At 38.6% G+C, this 27,041-nt stretch overlaps 2 protein-coding genes across 3 annotated transcripts; one reads left to right on the top strand and one right to left on the bottom strand.

Annotated features, from left to right (window-relative positions):
- Positions 1-1,013: 1,013 nt before the first annotated feature.
- Positions 1,014-14,643, top strand: golga5 (golgin A5). Of its 2 annotated transcripts, none has more exons than XM_022685086.2 (13): positions 1,014-1,209; positions 2,865-3,551; positions 4,588-4,791; positions 5,190-5,409; positions 5,581-5,704; positions 6,515-6,718; positions 7,458-7,631; positions 9,894-10,022; positions 10,168-10,266; positions 11,896-12,118; positions 12,270-12,375; positions 12,495-12,558; positions 14,050-14,643. In XM_022685086.2, the coding sequence occupies exons 2-13, from the start codon at positions 2,873-2,875 to the stop codon at positions 14,134-14,136; spliced, it is 2,313 nt and encodes a 770-aa protein (XP_022540807.2). In that variant the 5' UTR covers positions 1,014-1,209; positions 2,865-2,872; the 3' UTR covers positions 14,137-14,643. The 2 variants fall into 2 exon arrangements, with proteins under 2 accessions (XP_022540807.2, XP_022540808.2); XM_022685087.2 differs by lacking the exon at positions 1,014-1,209 and adding an exon at positions 2,108-2,753.
- Positions 14,644-15,380: 737 nt separating this feature from the next.
- Positions 15,381-26,228, bottom strand: rtf1 (RTF1 homolog, Paf1/RNA polymerase II complex component). Its single transcript, XM_022685088.2, has 18 exons — positions 26,062-26,228; positions 22,175-22,285; positions 21,696-21,846; positions 21,166-21,370; positions 20,934-21,051; positions 20,587-20,698; positions 20,356-20,497; positions 20,005-20,182; positions 19,736-19,818; positions 19,563-19,650; positions 19,347-19,454; positions 19,162-19,239; positions 18,617-18,738; positions 18,302-18,359; positions 18,133-18,210; positions 17,847-17,948; positions 16,771-16,885; positions 15,381-16,538 (listed from the first exon to the last, which is right to left on the bottom strand). The coding sequence occupies exons 1-18, from the start codon at positions 26,143-26,145 to the stop codon at positions 16,432-16,434; spliced, it is 2,040 nt and encodes a 679-aa protein (XP_022540809.1). The 5' UTR covers positions 26,146-26,228; the 3' UTR covers positions 15,381-16,431.
- Between the last annotated feature and the right edge of the window lie 813 nt (positions 26,229-27,041).

Genomic DNA, 27,041 nt, shown 5'->3' with positions numbered 1-27,041 from the left:
TGTATTTTATTAAAAAAGCTAAGAAAATATACCTGGATTTTACTACAGAAAACGGGTTTTATGCAGTGAAGACGCTAGCATTACGGCTAATGCTAACTAACTTATGAGCTAATTTTGCTGGTGAGCTCATGATGAAGTAACAGCTAGAACACTGAGTTCAGATGTATACATTTGGGGTTTTAAAGCGTTAAAAAACGCTGAAACATTTGATATCGTTTTATGTTGAGAAAAATTAACACATGAGTATTTTATATTATTTTATCTAGGATTTGTACAGTAAGGGGCCACAACATTCATAGAGGGGCCAAGTATTAATCCACCAGTCACACCAAGTTCAAACTGCGGAGCATCATGTTAAAAAAATAATGCATGGTCACAACTTATTTAGGCGAAGGAACGAGATCCTAATGCGTGGGAACAAGAAACCAATTCACTCTCCATTTTCTTACAAAAGATTATTCTTGAATTGGAGCTTTGATGTAATATTCAGTCTTCTTCATTGGCATTAATTTACAGAAAAGCAAGCTTTATTATTCTCTGGCTACTATCTCATTCCCACATCTTAATAGGTCATGGCCACAATTTAATTATCTCATTTCCACACATAAGGATCTTGTTCCCACGCCTTAATTAGTCATGGCTAGCATTAGAATCTTGCTTATTTTTTTTACATGATGTCACCACTTTATATCAAACACTTGAAATTTGTAATAAAAAAGGTAATTTAAAAAATCTTTTTCGATTTTCTTTCTATTTTTGTAGATATTGTCTGCTTTTGGAATCTCTTCGTTTGTTTCTGCTCATTTTATTTGTATAAAATCTGCGATTTATTTGCAACTTTAATATTTTTGAGGAAAAAAAAACTTTTAACACAAAGTTAACTATAAAAATCTCCTTAGCAATTTTAAATGCATTTTTGCTGTGTTAGAGTGGTGTTGGTTGGTGGAGCTGGTTAGGCAGCAGCAGTAGGGGGCAGCAGCGCTCTGCCTGCCCGGTAAACACACTCTGAGCTCCGGTCCTTTAACGCGTCTCTGGGCCACGTAGAGCCGGATTTCAGCTGATGCTGATAGGAGAGGAATGACAACATTAGCGCTGGCTGTTGTCAGAGTTCCGCGGATAACAGTGGGTGGGGCTGGGTCCCGAGTTATTGGAGAAAAATGCCTTTAAACGAGTTCTGCCTCTCTCTTCAGATAAACTGAAACACTTCAGGTACGACATTAAACCATTTAATATCCACATCACTGAGGGAAGCTAAGCTAAAGCTAAACCAGGCTAGGCTAAGACTCCCTGACTGCTCTGTTTACCAAGTTCACCTACTATAACTAGTTTAGCTAACGTTATATTTCTAAAGCTGCTGCCGTTTATTTGTTGAATATGAAGTCATAAAACACAGTAGCTAGCTATTGTTTAACTCTATAGTTGTTAAAGTTATCGTAATTTAACAGTGTTTATGCTGGTATGTTGAGTAGTTAACCTAGCTAGCTAATGTAGCTAATACTTTTTTTTAAATTATGTTTATTATTAACTGTTTTTGGAAGGATTGCCCCATTTCTTCGTTAGAGTTTAGTTATTTAGCCAGCTTAGCTAGTTGGATATATTGATTGTTTGCTTAGTTATTGATTAAAGAGTCCTGTTGTGCCATGGCACAATCAGAACAATCCTGTTAACCCTTAGCTAGCTTGTAATTAGACTGGTTTGGGTGTGCCTACATCATATATTCAGATTTAGCTAACCTATCTAGCCAAGATATAAACGACCTTCTGTATACTGTAGCTATTTACTTGACAAGTCAAATAGATCATAATGGATAATTATGTTACTGTATTGGTAGGACAAGGGACTCTTATTATGTAAGAAACAGTAAGGGCTGTGGTGTTGAATGAGGGTAATGACTGGTAAGAGGTCGTTTAAAACAGGTTGACAGGTGTTCAACAAATCTGTTTAGTTTTATCAAGAGGATAAATGAATGGCAGCTTGAATAAGTGCCTTAATGTTATGTTATTATATACAGTATCAGGCAAAAGTTCAACACACCTTCTCATTTTTATTAATATTTTTTCTTTAGTTCTTTAGCTTCCTTAGACAAGTAAGTTCAAACAAAAATATTTTTTAGCTCTGTTGTCAGGTGTACTCTAAAAGTTTAAAGTAAAGCTGTAGATAATTCCTACAGCTATGTAATACGTTACAAATCTTGCTCCATGTTAAACTACACAGAATTATGCACTGATCCAGGAGGCAGGACCTTCTTCCTGTATTTACTTTCTTGGTCCCGCCCTATAAAGTTCTGACCAATAAGTATAGAGAATATTTTGATGTGTAAGTTGTAGTGATTGGCTGTAGTGTATTGTGCCTCATTTAGAAATGTAGCCAGGCTGAAACAGATCAGAATAACAATGGTAAAACCTAATAAGGGATTGGCTGAATCATTGGAGACATGTAAATTTGTTGTTTTTTTCTGACATCACAAAACAATGCATTTCAAATGGCTTAGTTAATATGTCAAGTCAAGTCAAGAGGCTTTTATTGTCATTACACCTGAGTACAGATAAACAGTGTAACGAAACTCTGTTTCTCCGGAACCATGATGCAACATAGAACAACAATACAATAGACAAACATTAAGTGAAAGAGTGTACGAAAAAGTGCAACAGAAAAACTATAACACTACAATAAATACAGCAGATGAGACAATTTAACAGACAGGACATGATGATGATGACATAATCATGATGGCTTGCTTTTAGCTGCTAAAGGTAATTGCAAAACATCTCATTTTAAAACGTAGCAGGTTTAACAAGAATCAGAGAATATGCAAGTATTAGAATCGGGCTTTGTCTGGTAACCACAAATTATTGTCTTCTCAGCCCTCAGGATGTCTTGGTTCACTGATCTGGCAGGCCGAGCCGAGGACTTCTTAAACAAAGTGGACCAGGGAGCAGCCACAGCTCTGACCAAAAATTCGACTCGAAAATCCTCCCTGTCATCCTACAGCCCTGAGGACTCTGTTGACCCTCTTGCTCAGCAGGGTTCCGCAGGCTATAGGGCTTCTTTTCAGCCCCAGCATGAGTACCCTGGTCCATCCTCCAACCAGGAGACACATGGATTTATCTCTGCAGCAGCTGGGAACATTAAGAAATCCAAAGCCACTGTGCTCGCCGGCACTTCCAATGTGTACAGCTCAACTCAGCTGGGCTCTGCCCCTTCCGGCAGTGGCAGCTCTTCTGTTAGAGCCTCCTCCAATTTTGTCAGGCCCAAAAAACCTGAGGTGGATGATGATCTCCTATTTGACTTCCTGAACAGCTCAGATCCACCACAAAGTGAGAGAATGGAGTCTAGGAGAGATACATCGTCCAGTGTGATGAGCATGGAAGGTCTGGCTCAGGGACAGGTAATGGCTGGATCAGTCACTGCCGCTCCCCAGGGTGTCCCCTCGACACCAGCTACCCCACCTTCTACACGGGGTCTGTCCAGAAACTCCAGCCTCAGCTCACTCAGCGCCAGCACGCACAGTGCCAAGACTGAGGACGGCTCTGCCCGAGACTTCAGCCAAGGTACCACCATGCATAACCAGCAGTTTAGTCCAAAACCTGACCCAAAGAGATACATTTTCTATGTCTTTTCCTTGCTGTGTGTATAGTTCTGATTAATCTTCCTACATCAGAGCCAGGTTATGCAGTCTTAGTAAAGCGATTACATCATCTGTTTTTGGCAGTGCAGCTACAGTTAAACAAATTGTTCAGCAAAAATACACCCAAATTTGTTTAAATGTAGTCAGTAACGTAGGACATGTTTGCTATTTGAGAGCCCTATTAGGACCAACTAAACTGTGACAACATATCAGAGAAATTTGCTTGACTGCCAAAAAGGCTTGGTTTACACTGATTATTCGAACATATTGGTGTTTAGTCACCTCAACCTAAATGGGCTATTGTTACTTTGGGCTGATTGTTGCTGTTTGCTCACATATTTCAAATTATGTGCAAAAGTGTTTGTATTCCTATTGAAAATTAAAAGAACAAACAGCATCCCTGTTGTTTAAGTGTCCAGCAGCAGTGCTGTATGTCCCGATTTTATTTCTGCATTTTAACTTTCCAAAGTTTTTTTTTTTTTACAGTATACTTTTACAGTATACCAATATGTTTTTTATAACACAATACTTATTTTTTTCAGTATTTAGTTTATTTGTTCAAAGGCTCTGGCAGTTTACTGCATCTTTGGGTGCAATGGATTTTGTACAATTTCCTGTTACTGACTGGAACTAAAGAGCTTCAATAGCAAAAATAAAGGGGAAAAAATGGGTGCTTAGGCACCTGTCCAGTGCCTCACTGCAGTGACTCCACTTGTTAAATATGTGTGCTTAATCTTCTACACTGATTTAAATTGCCTTATGGCACTTCTTTTAAATAATTTTTTTATCAAAATATTTTTTGCACTCTGCCCATATCAAAGTGGCAGATGTGGGTTGGCATGATGTGAAAGAAGCTGATGATTGCAGTCAGGGGTTTATGACAGTAGTGTCGGCAGACACAGGCAGGCTGTGTGTTGTGTTTCTAATTCAGTTCCCCCTCTTCATTCTACTTTCTGCAGGTGATACACCAGAGAGCTCTGACTCTGGACTTGCTGCTGCCCTGGACCCCCCACCTGTCACGGTGGATTCTGCAGCCCCTGAGGAGCAGGTCGGACAGGTGCTGTCCAACTTGCGCCTGGAGAACCAGCTTCTGCGTAGCGAAGTTACCTCTCTCAACCAGGAGATGGCCTCCCTCGTCCAGAGAGCAAAAAACACGCAGGAGGGTGAGAGAGATTTACACTTATGACAGTGGTATAATTTGAGATATGTACTTTATTCAAGTACACTTTCTTTTATACAAGAAAAGATTGTATTGTACAAGTAAAACATAATGACTCCTTATTCCACAAAAATGCTCTTGTAATTGTAATTCTTGTGTGATTCTTATTATATTTTATACTTTTTTTTCCCTATATTTTTCCCTCCAACACTTTAAAGCTTATGTCTGGAGCTGGCTCAGTCCTGTTAAATGTATTGTAGACATTACAGTACTTATTACACATCTCAAAGTTATATCACAAGACTTAAGATCAGTCCATACATCAACAAGTTTAAAAAGCATGAGCTCAGATCTGTTGGTCCAATCCTGCTGTGGTATTAACCTCTGCTCTCGTATCTGCAGAGCTGAACCAGGCTCGAGCTCGTTCTGATAAGTGGAACTCAGAACAGTCCCGGACAGATCGTGCCGTCAGGGATCTGCGGTCTCAGGTTGATGATCTCACAGAAGCCCTGTCGGCCAAGGACGCTCAGTTGGCCGTTTTGAAGGTGCGACTGGATGAAGCAGATCAGTTGCTGAAGGCCCGAAGCTCCGCTCTGGAGGAGGCTCAGAATGAGAGGAGCAGGTACGTCCTAATACTTCTTACACTGCAGAGATTCACTGCCATCATTTACTCACATTTTTCTTACAAACTCATTTAGTCTCCTAAATTAAAGGACTTTGACTTTAGGCTATACCTATTGTTTCAGGTTGGTATATTTAACACTAAATCTGTGCTGCTGTTTGTGGCTGTTAGGATCCTGCAGGATCACAGTGAGGGCAACAGCCTGCAGTCTCAAGCTCTGCAGACGATGCAGGACTGTGTCCGAGAGTCTGAGGCAGCCCTTAAGCGGGAGCAGGACAGCTACAGGCAGATGCAGGTAAATACACCAAACACACAGGCAGTTAAAGCTGCACGAAAGCAGCAGAAGTACACAGAAATAAGAAAATATCTTGATGCATACAGAATAACAGGGGAATTTGGCCCTTACTCCAAAGGTTATTAAAGAAACTTTACATCAGGAATCTGTACAAATACTTTGTTACCTTACTTAAGTAGTTATCTATACCGTATTTTGTTCGCACTATAAGTCTTACTTAAAATCCTTCAATTTTCCCAAAAATTGACAGTGGGCCTTATGAAGTGCACCTTGTGTATGATTTTTACTAATCAGGTTGTAAGGAGCAGCCACTCTGCTGAAGTACAGCATTTTAAAGGAGTTTTTAGTTTAGTTATCTGCATCATCTCTGCGTTCTCTGATTTTTTAATTTATTTTACATTTTAATATAATATTATAGTATTTATGGCTTTTAGAAATATAAGGATTCTGTGGCTCGGCCACAACTTTTGTTTTTAATAGCATTTGTCCCTTACATTACTTTGACTTTATACTTTGAATAGTTCTGAAACCAGTACTTTTACTATTTTACTTGAGTAAAAAGCTTGAGTCATTACTACAACTTCAGTTATTTTAAACCATAGTATGTACTAGTAATCGTACTAATAGTAATAGTCCTCAGTTAGACTTTTCTTATAACTTATAACTGGGTGAGGCTAGACTGGATACTGCTGTAGGCCGGATACTGAGGGTATATTTAATTACACTGTTTTTCAGGGCATTACAAAAAGATTGAAATGCAATCAAGCTTCGTAAACTAGTCTCAATCTCAGTTTGTGTTGTTTCTGTCAGAGCGAGTTTGCAGCACGGCTGGCAAAGATTGAGGCGGAGCGGCAGACACTGGCGGAGTCACTGACCAGTGCGGAGCGCAGGGTGACGGAGGAAAGGCAGAGAGCGGAGGAGCTCCAGCAGCAAGCCAAGAGTTCTCGGTCTGCTGCGGACTACGCCAAACAGGAACTGCACGACTACAAAAACAAAGCGTCTCGCATCCTACAGGTCTCAGCTCTCTGTCTGCCCTCTACTAGTACACAATATAAATACATGAGTGTTGTGTATCCCAGTCCTGTATTACTGAAACTTCAGATATATAGTGTATTTTTGCTGCATAGTTTATCAGACCGTCTCTACCCTGTTAATTTAATACAAAGCGCACATATTCTACATATTCTTCAAAGATATGAGCAATTACCTATTACAACTTCAATATTTAGTTTTTACAGTGCAAACATAACCATAACATTATATTTAAATAAAGGAAAGGTGTGAAATATGAAAATCACATGAAAGTTCTTTACAGGTTTCTGACAGAAGCAAATGTCTTATCAAATGAGATCTACCCTCTGGCAGCTTCTATATGTAAAGATGTGCACAATCTAGACTATCCGATTTTTTTAAAAGTTGCATTAAAACAGTCATTCAATTTATTCAAAATTTTCAATCATATTTTGAGAAATTTTAAACTTTTAAATGACCTAACTGGGGAAGGATTAAACCTAGTCCTTCGCTACCCAATATTCTGAACAAAAATTTGCTATTAAAAGAAATGTGTAGTCCCATATAGGCTTAACCCCTGTCCAGAAAACCAGCCCTTTTAGGTTTATTTATTTTTATTTAAATATTTATATAAACCACTAAAACATACGTGTGTTTTTAATCTTTTACTTTCAAACTATGTACTACTTACCAAGTTTACAATCTGTGTGTTGTAAGCTCTCTCTTGTTGTTGTTGTTCTAGTCTAAGGAAAAGCTGATCAGCAGCCTAAAGGAGAGCTCAGGTTTAGATGTGCTGGATGGAGGAGCAGGAGCAGCAGGAGTGGAGCTGGAGGAGTTAAGGCATGAGAAGGAGCTCCAGAGAGAGGAGATTCAGAAACTGCAGGCTCAGATCCAGAGCCTCCGCTCAGAGATACAGGTACATACACTTCCAAACTCTCACACCCACAAAATCAGTTACAGAGGATAGATCCAGAGGTTCTTCTGAATAAAGTGAATGCAGTGTTTAAGGTTGTGACATTGTTGTGCATTTCACTGTCTGATTGATGAAGAATTAGCACCTGTTGAATAGGAAGCATATTGTTATTTCAGGTGCAGAATTCAAAACACATATTTACATACAGTTGTGGTCAAAAGTTTACATACACTTGTAAAAAAACATAATGTTATGGCTGTCTTGAGTTTTCAATAAGTTCTACAACTCTTATTTTTCTGTGATAGAGTGATCGGAACACATACATGTTTGTCACAAAAAACAGTCATAAAATTTGGTTCTTTCATAAATTTATTATGGGTCTGCTGAAAATGTCACCAAATCTGCTGGGTCAAAAATATACATACAGCAACAAAATTTGTCAATTTTGGTGATGTAGCGAGTTGTGTCAATCAAATTAGCTTCATGTCATGTCACTTCTTGTAAGTGATTCTGATTGACTACAGCTGTTGACTTCTCATGAGCCCATTTAAATAGGGCTCATTTGACCCAGTGATTAGACTCAGCTACAAAAGCTACAATGGGAAAGTCAAAGGAACTCAGTGTGGATCTGAAAAAGCGAATTATTGACTTGAACAAGTCAGGGAAGTCACTTGGAGCCATTTCAAAGCAGCTACAGGTCCCAAGAGCAACTGTGCAGACAATTATACGCAAGTATAAAGTGCATGGAACAGTTGTGTCACTGCCACGATCAGGAAGAAAACGCAAGCTATCACATGCTGCCGAGAGGAGATTGGTCAGGATGGTCAAGAGTCAACCAAGAATCACCAAGAAGCAGGTCTGCAAGGATTTGGAAGCTGATGGAACACAGGTGTCAGTCTCCACAGTCAAGCGTGTTTTACATCGCCATGGACTGAGAGGCTGCCGTGCAAGAAAGAAGCCCTTGCTCCAGAAAAGGCACCTTAAGACTCGGCTGAAGTTTGCTGCTGATCACATGGACAAAGATAAAACCTTCTGGAGGAAAGTTCTCTGGTCAGACGAAACAAAAATTGAGCTGTTTGGCCACAACACCCAGCAATATGTTTGGAGGAGAAAAGGTGAGGCCTTTAATCCCAGGAACACCATGCCTACTGTCAAGCATGGTGGTGGTAGTATTATGCTCTGGGGATGTTTTGCTGCCAGTAGAACTGGTTCTTTGCAGAAAGTAAATGGGATAATGAAGAAGGAGGATTACCTCCAAATTCTGCAGGAAAACTTAAAACCATCAGCCCGAAGGTTGGGTCTTGGGCGCAGTTGGGTGTTCCAACAAGACAATGACCCAAAACACACATCAAAAGTGGTAAAGGAATGGCTAAACCAGGCTAGAATTAAGGTTTTAGAATGGCCTCCCCAAAGTCCTGACTTAAACCCCATTGAGAACATGTGGACAGTGCTAAAGAAACGGGTTCATGCAAGAAAACCATCACATTTAGCTGAACTGCACCAATTCTGTCAAGAAGAGTGGTCAAACATTCGACCTGAAGCTTGCCAGGAGCTTGTGGATGGCTACCAAAAGCGCCTAGTTGCCGTGAAAATGGCCAAGGGACATGTAACCAAATACTAATGTTGCTGTATGTATATTTTTGACCCAGCAGATTTGGTGACATTTTCAGCAGACCCATAATAAATTTATGAAAGAACCAAATTTTATGACTGTTTTTTGTGACAAACATGTATGTGTTCCGATCACTCTATCACAGAAAAATAAGAGTTGTAGAACTTATTGAAAACTCAAGACAGCCATAACATTATGTTTTTTTACAAGTGTATGTAAACTTTTGACCACAACTGTATGTATCAGTGTCACATCAATAGAGGATTAGGTTGCATTCGTTTAAAGCGGACCATTATACTGCATTACATTTAAAGTAATTAGGCCATAATTCTGCTTTAATAATAAGGTAACTATTTAAACTATAAACATTTTTGCTAGGTTTGACAATAATTCAGACAGGGGGTAAAAATATAGATTTATTAAAGCATCCCAATATTATATTTTTAGATACTAAATTGATTCTCTAAAACACAACATTGTTTTTTTTTTTAATTAATAATTTATTTGCAAATGTAGAAATGTAGTTAGCAGACAGTGGTTCTTTTGTGTATAGTAAGGAGTATAGTATCGCCATGTTCCTGTCAAGGCACAGCTCTAATTTTATGTTGTGGTTCTTGGCCTTGTGCATTAACTCTATGCTCTCTCTGCTGCAGGAGTTGGAGAGCCAGGCTGTGGTGGAGGCTGAGAGCTGGAGAGAGCAGCAGCAGGATCTTCTGGAACAACAGGCACAGCAGAGCAGAGCCAAACAAGAGGTGGAGGCAGAACTGGAACGCTGTAAACAGGTACTTTTGTGTGTGTGTGTTAACAATGCATTAGATGATGATGACTATGTCGATAATAATAATAGAGCATATTCCCAGTATTATGGGCAGTTTTGTTATGTGCAGTATGTAGAATAATATAGTTTGAACTGTCCTTTTGTTACAGGAGCTGCAGTATGTGGAGGAGGAACAGCATCGCACTAAAAGCTCACTGCAGAGTCGCATCAAGGACCGAGAGGATGAGATCCAGAAACTCAGGAACCAGGTAACTTTAGGTAGAGCTTAGATTCTCTGCCCAAACCCTACCTGAACGGTTTCTCACCCCTTTTTTCAGTCCGGGTCAGGCTCTGTTTTTTATGCTATTTTTGGTTTCTATAAAGCTATGGCATGGTAATCTTAAGTCAAGTTAAGTAGTTTTATTGTCAATACTGCATATGTACACTACATACAGAGAATTGAAATTACATTACTCTCCTTCCCAATTTTACAGCAAGTACAGATAATAGATATAATAAAAGAGAATGGGAGACACTATGGGTACAATACAGCAGGGACACAAATAGACATACATGAGACAAAAACAAGGTGCAGTAGTGTGGGGGAGAAATAGATATATAAATATAAGTAAAAAAAAAAAGAAATAGATATATAATATATAGTGGGAGACACTATATGTACAATACAACAAGACACAATAAACATACGTAAGACGGAAGACAATAGTGCAATATTGATGGTGATTGAGATGGAATGACAGTATAAATAGTATAAAACAGTAGTGCAAATAGAGTATATAGCTTAAGGCTGGATATAGTAAAGTATATAGTAAAGTATAATAAAGTAACGAATTAAACTGTGTTTTAAATAAAATGTTGCACAAGTTAGAATATTATAATCAAGCAGCTCTGAAACTGCACAGTGTGCACTGCGCACACGTGAGCTCCTCCGCCTGTCCACGCATAGCCTTATTGTTGTTTTATGTGTTTTTCTCTATGGCTACATGCCTATAATAAAAAAAAATAGTTTGTTCAGAAAGTATTTTATATTCTAAAACATTGTTCATTATATTAGAGTAGAGGAAAGTCATTGTAAATTATGTTATTGTTCTTGGTCTATTTCGATTTAATGAGTGTGCAGTGCGTGGCCTTATTGTTGTTTTATGTGTTTTGCACAAGGCTATATGTTTCAAATAACAAAAATAATTGTTTGTTCAGAAAGTGTTTTATATTCTTAAACATTGTTAATTATATTAGAGTAGACAAATGATAGGTCTATGCTTCTTCAGTGTTGCAGTGTTAATTAACATAATTCTGAACAGATTTCGCTCATTGAAACAGCCCGAAAATGTTTTTTAAAAACTCAATTTTAATGCTTTAGTATTAAAACTCACAAAAACAGTTTATGGGGCAGGTGGGGTTGGGCTCAGGCAGAATGTGTACCAGCTGGGTCCGGCTGGACTTTTTTGGCCCGATCTAAACTCTATCTTTACCTTTATTTTAACTACACAAGTACATACTAATATTAAGAAAATATGGCAAGATTAGGATCTAAAACCATTTCACTAGTTTTAGTTAAGTTACCCGATTCCAAAATCTGCTCACAAGCGGAGGGCTTTTACACAAGCAGAGCACTTCATTTTTACCCAACTACAGTCCCCGGCCCCAAGGTTCAGCCAGAGGCCCTATTAATAATGAGACTAGAGCTAGAGCTCTATTGTGTTACTTCAAAATAAACATATTCCCTTATACCACTGTTTACAGTATGTTTTTGTATGTTCACTATAGAAGAAGATGAGGTGAAGTTAGAGACTGATTTTTTTTTTTTTTTTGGACTATACTGTATTTTAATTGAAGCTGACTTATCCACACCTCACTCCCTCTCTCTTCCTCTCCAGCTAACCAATAAGGCTCTGAGCAACAGCAGCCAGGCGGAGCTGGAGGGGCGCCTGCACCAGCTCACAGAGACGCTGATCCAGAAGCAGACCATGCTGGAGGCTCTGGGTACTGAGAAGAGCTCGCTCATCTTCCAGCTGGAGCGACTGGAGCAGCAGCTCAAGAGTGTCCAGGGTGGCCAGAGCAGCGGACCGCACATCAACATGGTAGCTGTGGAGGGACCAGGTCAGCATGTTGGGTGTTTTTTTTTTGTTTCTCAATGTTACACATACCTTATTTCAATACCTGATTATGTGAACATATATCGAATATAAGTCCAGTGATCCATATAATCAAATCACCTGTTATGTGTTTGACTGTTATTGGGTTTAAACAGGGGCAAGACAAAGAAATACTCCAGTTCTGTTCAGTGACCACGACAGCTCGGCGACAGGGGTGTACGGGAAAGTGCGAGAAGCTGCTAGCACCATAGATCGCTTCAGGTGAGACTTGATACTATTTATATGTTTAATTAAATCTGATCTGTTCATATATTTTTATATGAGTGTAGTAAAACTCTTTAATTTGATCATAATGAATTTGATTTATTTTTTCTACCCAGTATCCGGTTAGGGATCTTTCTCAGACGTTACCCAGCAGCCAGAGTCTTTGTAATCGTTTATATGGTGAGTGAAGCTCCAAGTGGATTTGAAGTGATTTTGTATGTATGTTGTTGCTGTTACACAAAAACCTTGGCTTAAAAAAAAGAGAGAGGAGAAGGAGAAGACTAAATCTATCATAACCATAAAAATCATAAAAAAAATTGGAGCAGTTCTATTGTTGCATTTATCATGGAATTAACATACAAATGCAACCAAGAAAAAATGGACACTTTTTTTTTGCACTGCAACAGTAACTAGATTTGTAAAAACAGCATGTAAGTATGTGAATAATACAATACTGTTTAAAAACCCCTTATCAGGCCTTGATCCGTTTGCTGGCTACAAGTGTAGACGATACAAAACTACAAACTTTTCTCTGCAGTAAAATAAATTACATTAAGTTACAATAAGTTACAAATACATTCTGAAACTTTGAGGGCTTTGGAGAGACTCTTTGGAGAGGACACTTAGAACAGCTGTCTGTCTACTCTCTACTCCACTTAATAACTTTGGATTAGTGAGAGGAATTTATGGAGTTAAAATTTGTGGCAAAAGTTTTATGTAAAAAAAATAGTCCGCAATCAAAATGTAAAAAAAAATCAAAGAAAAAGGGTATGTTGCAAATACAAAAGAGAAAAATTATAGCAAATATATATATTTTTAAATATACTAGGTTACTTTATTTTTCTTTGCAGTTATTTGAAAATTATTTTAGTTTGTATTTAGTCAGTCTTTGCTTTCATTTTTGTGCTTTTGTGAATTTTCTGTGGAATTTTGTAGATTTTGCTGCTAATTGACTTTTGCTTCTGGAATATCTTTTCCTTCTGCTTCAGTTTTTTTCTTCTAAGTTGGTCTGAGACCTTCCACGGCCGCCCCGCCAGCTTCAACAGCAAACAAGTTCAAGTATATTTAAAAATATATATTTGCTGTTTTTTTATCTTTTTTGAATTTGCAACATACACTTCTTACTTTTGATTCTCAAGATTTTAATGGCAGTTTACAGTTTAGGCACAAAATTCACTTCATAGGAATCAACCCAAATTCTGCATGTTTCAAATTAGACATAAAATCTTGACTACCATAAAGAAAGTAAAGATTTGGAGGACACAAACTGTTTAATTCCTAATCACTTAAACATTTATTTTGAAAGGTTTAAAATGTTTAAAATGTTAAGTTCAGGATAGCTGCAATTTTATATTTTTTAATTTTATTTTCAATATTATATTTTCAGTATTCAGTTATTATATATTCAGTGTTTTTTTCAGTATATTTTCTATTAAAATTAGTACTTTCAGTAACGTTTCTTAACAAACATTACATCTTTTTTGTGTAAAACTTAAAATGAAAATTGACAAAAATGCTGGCCTTTCAAGGGGTTAAAGCTTTGGAATCAAAGATTTGGATTTTTTCTTTATTAATTAAATTTGTTTGCAGGTAAATGTGTATAAAAATGTTTTAAAAAGAAATCCAAACATGCTGGTCTCTCTGTCTCTGCTTCTCTCTCGCTCTGTGTAGGCACTACTGCACCTCTGGGTGATGATCGTGCTGTTGACATACACACCAGAGATGCATCCACAATCATCACATCCTGACGGCAGATAGAAGATTAAGAAGAAGAATTTATTATGTATATTAAATATGTATCAGATGATCTACATGTACAGAAGGAAAGGAAACTATGAATCTATACAGCCTGTCAGACGGTGGATGGCTGACAGTATGTGCAATCTGACTGAACTGGTACTGATCATGTGCACACAGGTGTTCAGTGGAACAGTTTCATCATCATCATCTCTCTCTCTCTATCTCTCCTCGTATTTTCATGTTTTCTCCTTCTCTATTTGGGTTCATCTTAATCTGTGGGATTTATGGAAATGGTATTGAAACTGCATTAGGTGAGGGATACGCAGATATGCAGACAGATTGTTTTGCTTTTATTTAATGGGATTCATGGACAGAAATGTGGGGGTTTTAATGAAGACTGTCTCTGGCAAATGGCTTCACTCAGTTTTAATCAGTGGTGGCTATTTTTGTTACAGTACCATATAGTGCATTTCTTATTTCTTCTGGTTTCTTTTAATAAACATTTCCACACTGACAAACCCAGAACTGCTCTCTGTATTGTGTGTGTGTGTGTATTTGAGAGAAGCAGAAGCTGCATGATTTGATTTTGTTGCTTTGTGTATGTATACATTTTTACCAAGGCTTCTTCTGGGAAGGGCTCATTACTCTTCATTAATAATGTCACACATGTACAGCAATACAATAAATCCAGAATAATACAGAAACATTGTATATGTCAATTTAAAAAAGAGGCAACCAAACTTAATTGAAGTTTAAATTCAATATTTGGTGAAATAACCCTAAACTACTTGACTTGACTTGACTTTTAATCACAGTTTTGAGGCATCCTGGCATCATGTCCTGCTCCACCAATCTTACACCTTCTTTTGGAAAACTTTATGCCACTCCTGGTGCAAAATTCAGGGTTATATTAAAGAGGTTTTTAATTTGGTAAAATCAAAGAAACTCATCATTTTTAAGTGGTCTAATTTTTTTTCCAGAGCTGTATATACTTTTTGGTTCATCATTGTCGCAATGTGGGCATGTTCCCCAGTCTGGAGGTGCAAAATCACAAAAGATAAATTGAATTAAATATTATAACTTTTTTGCTGAAATTTAGTTTTCATTTTTTATGACCTACTCATCATATGTTAAACTTGCCTACTGATTTTTTCAATATAGAACAGCCCAAATATACTATGTTCTGAAGTACTCCAAAGAAATCATTAATTTTAGTGATAGTCCTCAAGAGTATTTTTAAAAACGTTCCAGCTCACACAATGTACGAAACAGTGCTTTCTTTATTTCGCCACTCATCCCAAATGGCCAAATCTTATTTACAAGGCATGCCACATCAATACGAGAACAGACTAAAGGACATTATTAATAACCAATGATCAATAGTCAATAGCACAGCTCTATAGGGGAAAACAGAGAGAACTAAAGAAATAAAATCAGAAACAAAAAATAAAAATTAACTGATCTCCATATTTATCTCTGTATTTTCCCACAAAAAGAGGTATTCGTTCCACTTGTTTCTTATTTGTTCCAAAAAAAAAAAAGGGGGAAAAAAAGATGAGCAGGTTTTATCCATTAGAGGAGTGTAATGTCATTATTAGTCTTGTTCTTCAGATGATCCTCAAATGTTCAGATTGAGCAGAAACTGAGTCTCAAGTTTCCACACTGATGGCTAAAAAGATTGTGAGGGAAAAATGCACTCATAAAAAGTCCTCCAAATGTCCGTATTTAAATGAGATAGTGTCCTTCTTTAACACGATCATTCACACGTTCAGACTGCTCCAAAGGCTGGTTAGATATAAAAATCAAATCACCTCTGAAGACTGTGATGAAAACAGACATTTCATTGCTCAAAAACAGAAAAAAACAACAAGGGCAAGACTAAAGAGGAAGGAACATTGTTGAGTATTACTCTGTAAATAAACCAGTGGACAATTCCCTCCCTAAAAAGTGAGCCTGTAAAGAAAAACAATCAAAATAGTCATATTTCATGAAGCGGTCATGTTTTCTCTGACTTTAACAATGCTTGCGCACATAACTGCACAAGTACACGGCATGGACCATACATACACACACACATACACACACATCTTTCTCCCTCTCTCATACACGCAAACACACACACAAACACACGCACATACACACGCACATACACACGCACACACTCTCACTGACAAAATGGGGTGGAGGTGTTTTGCTTCAGCCGTCTCGTTCCCTGGTGCAGTTTGCCAAGACATGCAGGAGGAGATGGAGCAGGGGTAGCGAAAGGATGAGGAGGAGGAGGAGGAGGAGGATGGGATGGGAATAAGGAGGTGGTCAGATGAGGCCTCGTCTCTTTTTGTAGTCCTCCAGGTTGAGTGAGCGGCGAGGAGCTCCGTCCTTCACAGGCAGAGAGTTGGAGCTGACTGACAAAGACTTTGCCTCTGAAAGGTGGAAGAACAGAAACAGTTATTACAAACTGGATTAAAGGAAACCGTAACCAGTGGGAAAAAAAAGACAATAACTTAACATTTATAACTGTGCAGAGAAACAGCTCCTCCCTCTTTTTTGCTATTAGACATGGCCCCAATCTGCTACAGATGCGGCCCTTTCCACTAGATATGAGTCTAATAAACTATAAGGAAAAAAACACATCTGCAATACACAAACACTTACCAGCGTTAGGAACTTGAAGGTCGATTTTGACATCAAAGTCATGAACTTTGAACAGGTCCTCTGAGAGGTCGCTGGTTGGTTTTGAAGCATCTTTATCTTTTGGGTTGCTCTGTCCCTGCATTTAACACACAAATCACACATCAGTTTCTACTATAAGTGTGTGGTAAAATCTACAGACATCTACAGACCTGACAACTTTGAAAGTGATTTTATTTCTAATTTTTCCCCAATTTACACGGCCAATTACCCAACCCACTCATTAAGACTCCCCCTATCACTAGTAATGCCCCAACACACCAGGAGAGTGAAGACTAGCACATGCCTCCTTCGATACATGTGAAGTCAGCCACCGCTTCTTTTCGAGCTGCTGCTGATGCAGCATTGCCGAGCAGCCAGCGCATTCGGAGGAAAGCGCAGCAGCGCGTTTCCAGTACATCAGCTCACAGACGCCCTGTGCTGTGGACATCACCCTAGGAGTGATGTGGGGATACCCACCCGGACGGGAGCAGGGCCAATAGTGCTCCCTCTGAGCGCAGGCACTTTGACGGCAAAGCTGCATGAATGGGGGTTTGAACGGGCGACCTCCCGCTCATAGTGGCAGCGCTTTAGACCGCTGGACCACGCGGCGCCCCGAATTATGAATTTTAAAATGCTACTATTACCCTGAAATAGTAATAATAGAATAGTGTGTTTTACACCTGGCAGACTAGAGCTCATATTATACAGATCCTGTATAATGTCAGGGTAGTTTTGATGCCTTTTAAATTAGAATGTTATAATGTACTGAGTTATTGAGTTAAACAGCTTTAATTGAGGAAATAAATGTTTTCTACCTGTAACAACCTGGAAAAAAAAAAAAAAGTATGCGCACGCACATGAGTGAAAGAGTGAGCAAGCAGGCGACAGATAGAGACTGAGAGTCTTCAGCACAGTGACAGTGTGTCAACAATTTGAAGGAAAATTAAGTGGATCAAAGTAGTGGACGGCTCAATCTATCTAGCTATATTTATGGATCAATTCTTGTATTTTCAGCTTTTGAGCATATTAGTATGTGTGTGGAAGTGTCTCTGGCTTACCTGTTTGTTGCCCTGCTGAGAGTTATCTGCACCACCAGAGCCTGAACCGTATTTCTGATTAAGATGGGCGAGGATAGCAGCGTGGACAGAGGGATCCCTAGCCTGTTGAAAAAAGAAAAAATGAAAAATAAATGAATATACTGACTTATCAATGTGAAAGAACACATATATTAAGACTATATGGCTCAATACTGTGGTTAAACAAATTGGTTAAGAGGTCTCTAACAAATACACAAACTGCACAGTGCTAATATTACAAAGATGAGGAGTGAGGAGCACGTCTTACATTGGACACCATAGTTGGTTTGCACTGTCTTCTTGTGAAAGGGTCCATCTGCTGGTTCTTAGAGTTCTGACCCTCAGCCTATGAAAAGAACAGTACTGTTAAACTCAGTTTTACTGATTTACAGGGCTACAAGTAAACAAAGTACATAAAGGGCTAAGCGTGTACATACCACTAGAGCCTTTTCAGACTCCACAATATTCCAGCTACGGTTCCTCTGGTTGATGTAACTGAGATGAAAAGTAGAAGAAAAAAAAAAGAATTGGAGGAAAAATGATGAGTGATAATAAATGAACAATACACAGATTTAAAGCAACAGCCTGTATGTTTTGTGAAGTTGGAGACCTGAGAATGTGTAATTGCAGAAATCATGTGGAAGAGTACTTTCAATGCAGGTTATTGTAAATACATTGCTGTGTGACATTTTGTGTTTGAATATATTGTTTTGGTCATTTTGTGCATTACATATATATAAATAAATACTCACCTAATGGCAGAGATGCTCTTAGTTCTCTGTCTGTCTAATGCTTCAGCCCTCTCCTCCAGTTCATTCAGCTGATCCTGCAACAGCTTCACCTTGTCGCCATCCCCATTGTCCTCAGCCATCGCCTACAGGAACACACAAGTTTGCTTTTATACAATGCAGTGAAATGTGCACACATTTATCTTCCATATGTAACACTGGGTGGCTGGGTGATATAGATCAAAACTAATGTTTTAATATTTTTTTTAAAGTAAGGTAATAACAAAAAGACACTATTAAGACAAAGCTACATGTTCCAAATTTTATACAGGCAATTTTATCATTCAGAGTGCCATATCCTGTATTTTAGAGTAGGCTGGTCATTCTAGCAACATTTTATATTAACAACCGCAAGTCAATTTAAATTACATTAATTATATACAACGGATTCTTCAAATTAAATGTTTCCCCCCCCATTTAATGTAGCTTAAAAACAAGAGATACATAAACAAATACAATGTGCAATATTGTCTTATATTGTCAATATTGTATTAATATACATGGCTCACCTTTTCTTTGAGGAGTTGGGTTTTCTTCATGGCGTAGTTTGGCGGTGCCTTTCGGAATCTATCCTTTTCTTTAACAATCTGTTAATGAAGCAAAATTTTAAGAAAGGTTTAAAAGGTTGATTTTTTTTCAAAGATTTGATTAATCAGCAATGTGAAACAATGTGTTTAACAAGGCTAGTTCTCACATCCTCAATGTCTTTGTCGTTAAATTTATAGTTGAGGGCCTCTTTGATAGACTGCTCTTTTTTGGTGATCTCATCGAGAGTAGGAATCTGCATTCCAGCAAGAATCATCTGCAGAGCAACAAATTCCATAGTTAGAGAACATTCAAAGCACACTTCTATTTCTATTTGCATTTAAAGTAAACAGAAAAGACAGAGGGTTTTTTTTTTAAGACTCACCGCATCTTTCCATTTCATGAACTCATTTTCTGTGAATTCCTGATTGGATACAAACTCCAGCCGGAAGACTCGAGTGTCATTTCCATGCCTTTAAAAGATGTAAAATCACACAGTCAGAACACAGACAAAAGGAAAGTCCAGACCAGACAAGCTCTAAACAAGTGGTAGTTTACCGTAACTGTAGACCCTTGTTGGTTCTTGTGGTTCCAAGCTGGTAGACTTTTGCTGTTTCAACTACATCAACAATTTCGGCCACCTGGTAGCAAATGAGTGAACAAAGCAGCAAACTTTTAAAATACAACCAATGCCACATAGCATAAAAGCTCAATTTAAACCTTAATCAAGTTTTTTTATTATTAACCAATGCAGGCAATGGTGGTTGATTTTCAAAATGAGCAAGTATGACATGCTTTCTAGGAAAATGACATCTTTAACTACATACCCGGTAAACAGGTTTACTGCTACAGTTGCCAATGCCAATCCGTACAAAACAGCCAGTGACTGTTTTGGCAAAGAAGGGCATGTGACACCAGCGCTCCAGCTTGTGCCGTGATAGACGGACCCGGTTCAGCTCCTCTGGCAACGACACTGGCTGAGACTTAGGAGGAGCCTCCTCTTTCCTAGGACAAAAAAAAGCACAAGAATGTAATGGATCTGAAGGTTTTTTAGGGCAACTGATGTAACCAGACAGGTAGAAGATGACAAAAGTACTTCTAAGATTAATAAAACGTTTCTACTCAGCACTGAAAACAAAGCCATTGTGAGTGGCATCAGTTAGGGCAATAGTACTCACTCCTCCTCTTCGTCGAAGGATGACGATCTTGAGCTGCGGTCACTCTTTACTGAGGACTTATCGTCATCTTCCTCTTCCTCCTCTTCATCATCAGAGTAGACCTCGCTAGTCTTCAGTGGCTGCCTTTTGGCCAAAAGCTCGGCTGTAAGGTTGAATTTCAACAGTTAGAAAGGGCTTTTAAGAGATATATAAAATAAAAAAAACATTTAAAACCTTTGTCTCAAGCCATACCCGTTCTGTTTTTCTTCTTTTCACGCTCTGCTTTAAGCTCCTCCATTGCCTGGGATTTCTTGTCCAGCTTCTCATCTCTCTTGGATCGTCTCTCTTTATTATGGGACATCACCTACACAAATTGTTAAATCAAAAGAAATTATCTCAAGCCAGACTTCTTACTTCCTGCCCTTCAATATGGCCAATAACTACTGTTAAAAAAAAACGTGATTTGACAGATATCATCAACAGACTTTTCAAAAAACCTTCAAATATGTAGAACACAATCTAAATGGAAACCCTGCTTAAAACATGCTGCACTTCAGCATGAGTTACACTCTTAGCACTAGTCAGGATGTTTTACTCACCACCTGAGTGTCTGTGACCTGAGACTGCTTTTTCTTCTCCTGCTCCTCCTCCTGTTTCTTCTTCTTCTCTTCCTTTTCCTTCTTTTTCGCAGTCTTCAGTTTCTGCTTGATTTCAAACCTGTGTGGCAGAGAGGGGACAACAGAATATTATTTATTCTTTCCTTCATGCAGTTCATCATTTCACCCCGTCAAAGTGAGTCTCATATGTTCAGAAACTAGAGCATCTCCTCACCTCCGTTTGAGCACCTCTCTCTTCTCAATACGATTAAAGAGCTCCTGCTCTCTTTCTTTCTCAGTCATCTGTTCCAAACGTGCCCGGTCCTCTTCATCTCCCATGAGATCATCTCCGTACCCGTCCCTGAACACTTCATCCTCTGAAGACGAGTCTGAATCAGAGCTTGAAGAGGAGCTGTTGCTCTCAGAGTCAGACACCTCACCTGTGTGGATCAGAAAACATTAGCAATTTTTTTGCTAATTTGCAAGTGTTTACATTTTCAACACTTTCAAGGTTCTAGTTTCTAAATGATTGATATGCAGCATTTTTAATAAACTAAACTTTCTCTGTACTAATGCTGTAATTGTTTAAGGAACATACAACATACCATTATATAACATACATTACATTTATTATCATTATTTAACAACACAACAAATATACATACAAGGTCAGAAAAAACGTTTATTATCTATATATATATGTATATTTAAGAAGTTTGGATAGATTTTTGTTGCTAATCTGAATGTAGTGTGTTTCTCACTTACCCTCCTCTGGTGCTGAACTCTCCATTGAGCTGTCTCCATCTGAGCTGCCTGACGAAGCTGCCTTGTTGAGCCTCTTTTTTGTGGCATTCTTCTTTTCTGCTCCTTTACCGGGCTTCACCTTCTTTTTAGCTTTAGTGCCTCCAACAGTCCACTAATATACAACACAAAGACCACTGAAACATTAGAGCTGCACAATGAATTGCATTTAAATCGCAACTACAGTTGTTACATTTCTCAATGATTTAAACCCAATAAACGGCACATACTATTAGTAATTTCAATTAAATGGAAGCATTTTTTAGAATAGGCAGAAAATAATGATCTACAAAGATCTATAATATGACCACAAACAAATAAACTAACAAAGCAAAGGTCCTTTTGATTTAATTTGTAGCTCACTTAAATTAAAATAAAGTAAATTACAAGTACAAAAATTAAGTAAAATAAACCAAGAACAAACATGATTGATGCTACTTTACCTCATCTCCACTGTCAGAGGTTTCAGAGTCTGAAGATGCTGCTGGTTTACTGACAGGTTCCTCCTGTTCTTCTGAGTCTACCCTCTTTCTTTTAGCCAGGGACAAAAGCTCCTAGAAGACAACAGTACAGAAGACAATTTCTTGCACTGCTTTTTACTTTTTGGAAATCACAAGCTTAAATATGTCATAATTCAAAATAAAGTAATTTAGTTTAACATATTTATTTTTATACCTCTGTGATGAATGGACTTAATATTATTTATTCTATAAACTACTGACAACATTTCTTGCAACTTTCAAATAAAATTGTCATCTGGGGAATTTACTTGCAAAAAATTAGATACACTGCTCAAAAAAATAAAGGGAACACTCAAATAACACAATATAACTCCAAGTAAATCAAACTTCTGTGAAATTAAACTGTCCACTTAGGAAGCAACACTGATTGACAATCAATTTCACCTGCTGTTGTGCAAATGGAATAGACAACAGGTGGAAATTATTGGCAATTAGCAAGACACACTCAATAAAGGAGTGGTTCTGCAGGTGGGGACCACAGACCACTTCTCAGAACCTATGCTGTCTGGCTGATGTTTTGGTCAGTTTTGAATGTTGGTGGTGCTTTCACACTCGTGGTAGCATGAGACGGACTCTACAACCCACACAAGTGGCTCAGGTAGTGCAGCTCATCCAGGATGGCACATCAATGCGAGCTGTGGCAAGAAGGTTTGCTGTGTCTGTCAGCGTAGTGTCCAGAGGCTGGAGGCGCTACCAGGGGACAGGCCAGTACACCAGGAGACGTGGAGGAGGCCGTAGGAGGGCAACAACCCAGCAGCAGGACCGCTACCTCCGCCTTTGTGCAAGAAGGAACAGGAGGAGCACTGCCAGAGCCCTGCAAAATGACCTCCAGCAGGCCACAAATGTGCATGTGTCTGCACAAACGGTTAGAAACCGACTCCATGAGGATGGTATGAGGGCCCGACGTCCACAGATGGGGGTTGTGCTCACAGCCCAACACCGTGCAGGACGCTTGGCATTTGCCAGAGAACACCAGGATTGGCAAATTCGCCACTGGCGCCTTGTGCTCTTCACAGATGAAAGCAGGTTCACACTGAGCACATGACAGACGTGACAGAGTCTGGAGACGCCGTGGAGAGCGGTCTGCTGCCTGCAACATCCTTCAGCATGACCGGTTTGGCAGTGGGTCAGTAATGGTGTGGGGTGGCATTTCTTTGGAGGGCCGCACAGCCCTCCATGTGCTCACCAGAGGTAGCCTGACTGCCATTAGGTACCGAGATGAGATCCTCAGACCCCTTGTGAGACCATATGCTGGTGTGGTTGGCCCTGGGTTCCTCCTAATGCAGGACAATGCTAGACCTCATGTGGCTAGAGTGTGTCAGCAGTTCCTGCAAGATGAAGGCATTGAAGCTATGGACTGGCCCGCCCGTTCCCCAGACCTGAATCCAATTGAGCACATCTGGGACATCATGTCTCGCTCCATCCACCAACGTCACGTTGCACCACAGACTGTCCAGGAGTTGGCGGATGCTTTAGTCCAGGTCTGGGAGGAGATCCCTCAGGAGACCATCCGCCACCTCATCAGGAGCATGCCCAGGCGTTGTAGGGAGGTCATACAGGCACGTGGAGGCCACACACAATACTGAGCCTCATTTTGACTTGTTTTAAGGACATTACATTAAAGTTGGATCAGCCTGTAGTGTGTTTTTTCACTTTAATTTTGTGTGTGGCTCCAAATCCAGGCCTCCATTGGTTAATAAATTTGATTTCCATTAATGATTTTTGTGTGATTTTGTTGTCAGCACATTCAACTTTGTACAGAACAAAGTATTCAATGAGAATATTTCATTCATTCAGATCTAGGATGTGTTATTTGAGTGTTCCCTTTATTTTTTTGAGCAGTGTATGTATATATATATATATATATATATATATATATATATATATATATATATATATATATATATATATATATATATAATCAGTGTAAATAACTGCTGGAGAGCACACCAAGATGCATCATCCAGCATCAGTGCCTGACCACACTAATGCTCTCCTGTGGCTGACCAAAATCAAACCCCTAAAGCAATCTAGTGTCGATTCTCACCAGAAGAAGTGTTGACACTGTTTCCGCAGGAATCAGCGCAAACACTCAATTATTGCAACTTAAGTTAAGTTAAGGTTATGTTGTAGATCTAAACCACTGTTATATATATATATGTATGTAGGCGATGAAAGTGATAGTGATGATCACAGCACAGGGGTCAATCCACTCCTGGTTTATTAGAAAGACTTTGGCTAATCCACTGGTACTTATGGCAGTGATTGCGGCTCTGCTCCATCTCAACTGCCAGGATAAAATTAGCTCACAACAACACAACACAAAGCTAGAAGCCGGTTTTGAGTGAGTGAGTATGCTTAAATGATGACCTGCGATTTTCATGAGAACTGACCTCATTTCATATCATTTAGTGTTGGGTTTGATTATTACCTATTGTTATTATTATTCAACTAGAGAAAGTAAATGGGTTACACACACACACTACACATCACTGAAATTAGAAAAACACAACTGTATCAGTTTCGAAAAGCTTTTTGGTTACAGAGGGAGAATTTTTGACTATTTAAACCATCAACTCAGGGTTTAAATAGGGGCAGAATGCTCATATCAGAACTGAATGAGGTCTGAAAGAGACTGTTGAGCAACCGGTTACAACTTATCCACTAACTATTATCTAGTAAATCCACATACACACACATATACCTAACTTTCCTGTGTGTTTTGTTATTCGCCTTAGAAAAATCACATGCAATAATCCATGATAAAATTAGTTTACAACAAAACAACAACAACAACAACAACAAAAAAGCTCAAAGCCAGGGAGCAAAGGCTTTCTCGTTAAAAAGATTTTTTAGAGTGAGTGTGTATGCTTAAATGATAAACCTGAGATTTTCACACACAAGCAGATTTGACCTCATTTACTCCCAGAGACTGCTGGGGTTGATTATAACCTGCAATTCTTTGATTACAGACTTAAATGTGTGTTACACACTGCAGACATCACTGAAATAAGCATAAAACGCAAATGTTTATCAGTTCGAAAAGCTTTCTGGTTAAAGAGGGAGCACTTTTACTATTGAAAATGATCAACTCAGATTGAAAACATAGGCAGAATGCTCATACTGGAACTAAATGCAGTCTGAGGGACACTGTTGGAAAACTTATTAAAACTTATCCACTAATTCTATTATCTAGTAAATCCACAAACAAACACATATATATCGAGACAACTTGCCTGTATGTTATTCGCCTTGGAAAAATTACATGCAAAAAGCAAACACCGCACATGGATAGAATGGACCTAACATTAACTTAGCCTAACGCTAGCTACTCTAGCCAAATAAAGACTTAGAGAAGATGAGGGGTTTATTTATAGCCTATAATATACAGTAACTTTAACTATGAATAGATTAAATGTGTGTTAAAAACTCTGTAAGTAATATTAAACAGTATTCGACCGGATAGCTTCCCACGTTGGTGTTTACAGCCTCTGAACTACATCACTACGCTACTCAACACCTCCAGCGTTAGCTGCTACACGCTAACTCGCTAGCCAGCCCTTTCAGCCCAGTGTAAAACCGCGTCTTTCCTCTAACTGAGAATAAAAACAGGAGATATTACAGTAAAGCGGGTCTGTAAACAGACGGTAAAGCTGTTCTGGTGTAACCCTTCCGCAGGCCCAGGTTTTAGCTCCCCGCTAACGGCGCTAGCGCAGCTCCAGCTAGCTGGGTTAGCCAGGTTAGCCGCTAGCTCGGTTCTCTCTTGCTCCGGGCAGAACCCGGGCTGGATATGGACCTACGGTTCTTACCTGGTCGAGATTGTCGTCGCTGGCACTGTCCTCCGAGTCGGAGTCGATGACCACCCGACCTTTCCGCTTCTTCACGTTCACCATGGTTTAGCCCGTGAAGCTCCCGCTGCTCCGTTTGTTTGTCTGACACGAACGAGCCGCTTCTCCGCGAGACCTCCGAACACACGGTGGCGTGCACGCATTAGAACGTCGGTGACGTAGTTGCGGTCAAAAAAAAAAAAAAGATTCTGTGTAATAATTAAATAACACACATTTTACCTTATTATTTCCAATATTATTGGGATTTTCCATGTTTTTTTTTTCATAAAAATCTTCTTGTTCAGTCATACAAGATTACTAATTTTACACATTAATCTGCACCCAACCTGTATGTTTTATGATATCTTTATTTATTTGCAAAACAACAAAACAACAGAGAATATAAAGCCCAATAATTCTTTTAATTCTTTTTTGGTAATTCATCAGAAATGTGTCTGTATTATTATTATTATTATTATTATTATTATTATTATTATTATTATTATTATTATTATTATTATTATTATTATTATTATTATTGTATAAATGAATCAAGCAGTTAGTGTAATTCACACAGACATTGCAAATGGAAATAATAATGAAATAAATTGAATAACATAAAATAAGGAATAGATAAACAAATGACTAAACCAATAAATAGTTCCTTTGATCACAATGCCTTTTTATTCAATGTGTTGTTTTTCTTTTTATTATTTTTACAAGGCATTATTAAAGCTATACAGGAACACCTGCTGAACTATTCTGTAAATAAAAAGTGTTAAACAAACCAGAATATGTCAGGTTCAGATCAGGGGATTGTGAAGGACAAACATTTTTTTTTACTACCTAATATCATTTAATACGTGTCCCTTAATTGTTTTCACGTCTTTAATATGAATCTACAATTTAGAAAACGTTGAATGCAAAGAGGTGTGTGCAGACTTTTGACTGGTACTGTAGGT

The sequence above is a fragment of the Astyanax mexicanus genome, chromosome 7 (genome assembly GCF_023375975.1).
Source record: "Astyanax mexicanus isolate ESR-SI-001 chromosome 7, AstMex3_surface, whole genome shotgun sequence".
Lineage (NCBI taxonomy): Eukaryota > Metazoa > Chordata > Actinopteri > Characiformes > Acestrorhamphidae > Astyanax > Astyanax mexicanus.
Note: the sequence above shows the minus strand (reverse complement) of the source record. Positions and strands in the feature narration are given on the sequence as shown.

Excerpts from the sequence above, each read along its gene's own strand:
- golga5 (XM_022685086.2), top strand. The coding sequence starts at position 2,873 with ATGTCTTGGTTCACTGATCTGGCAGGCCGAGCCGAGGACTTCTTAAAC. Across the intron at positions 7,632-9,893 it reads GCCTCCGCTCAGAGATACAG|GAGTTGGAGAGCCAGGCTGT; the intron begins GTACATACACTT and ends TCTCTGCTGCAG. Across the intron at positions 10,267-11,895 it reads TCCAGAAACTCAGGAACCAG|CTAACCAATAAGGCTCTGAG; the intron begins GTAACTTTAGGT and ends CTTCCTCTCCAG.
- rtf1 (XM_022685088.2), bottom strand. The coding sequence starts at position 26,145 with ATGGTGAACGTGAAGAAGCGGAAAGGTCGGGTGGTCATCGACTCCGAC. Across the intron at positions 20,699-20,933 it reads AGGTCACAGACACTCAGGTG|GTGATGTCCCATAATAAAGA; the intron begins GTGAGTAAAACA and ends CAATTTGTGTAG. Across the intron at positions 18,360-18,616 it reads AAGAGCATCTCTGCCATTAG|TTACATCAACCAGAGGAACC; the intron begins GTGAGTATTTAT and ends TTTTCATCTCAG.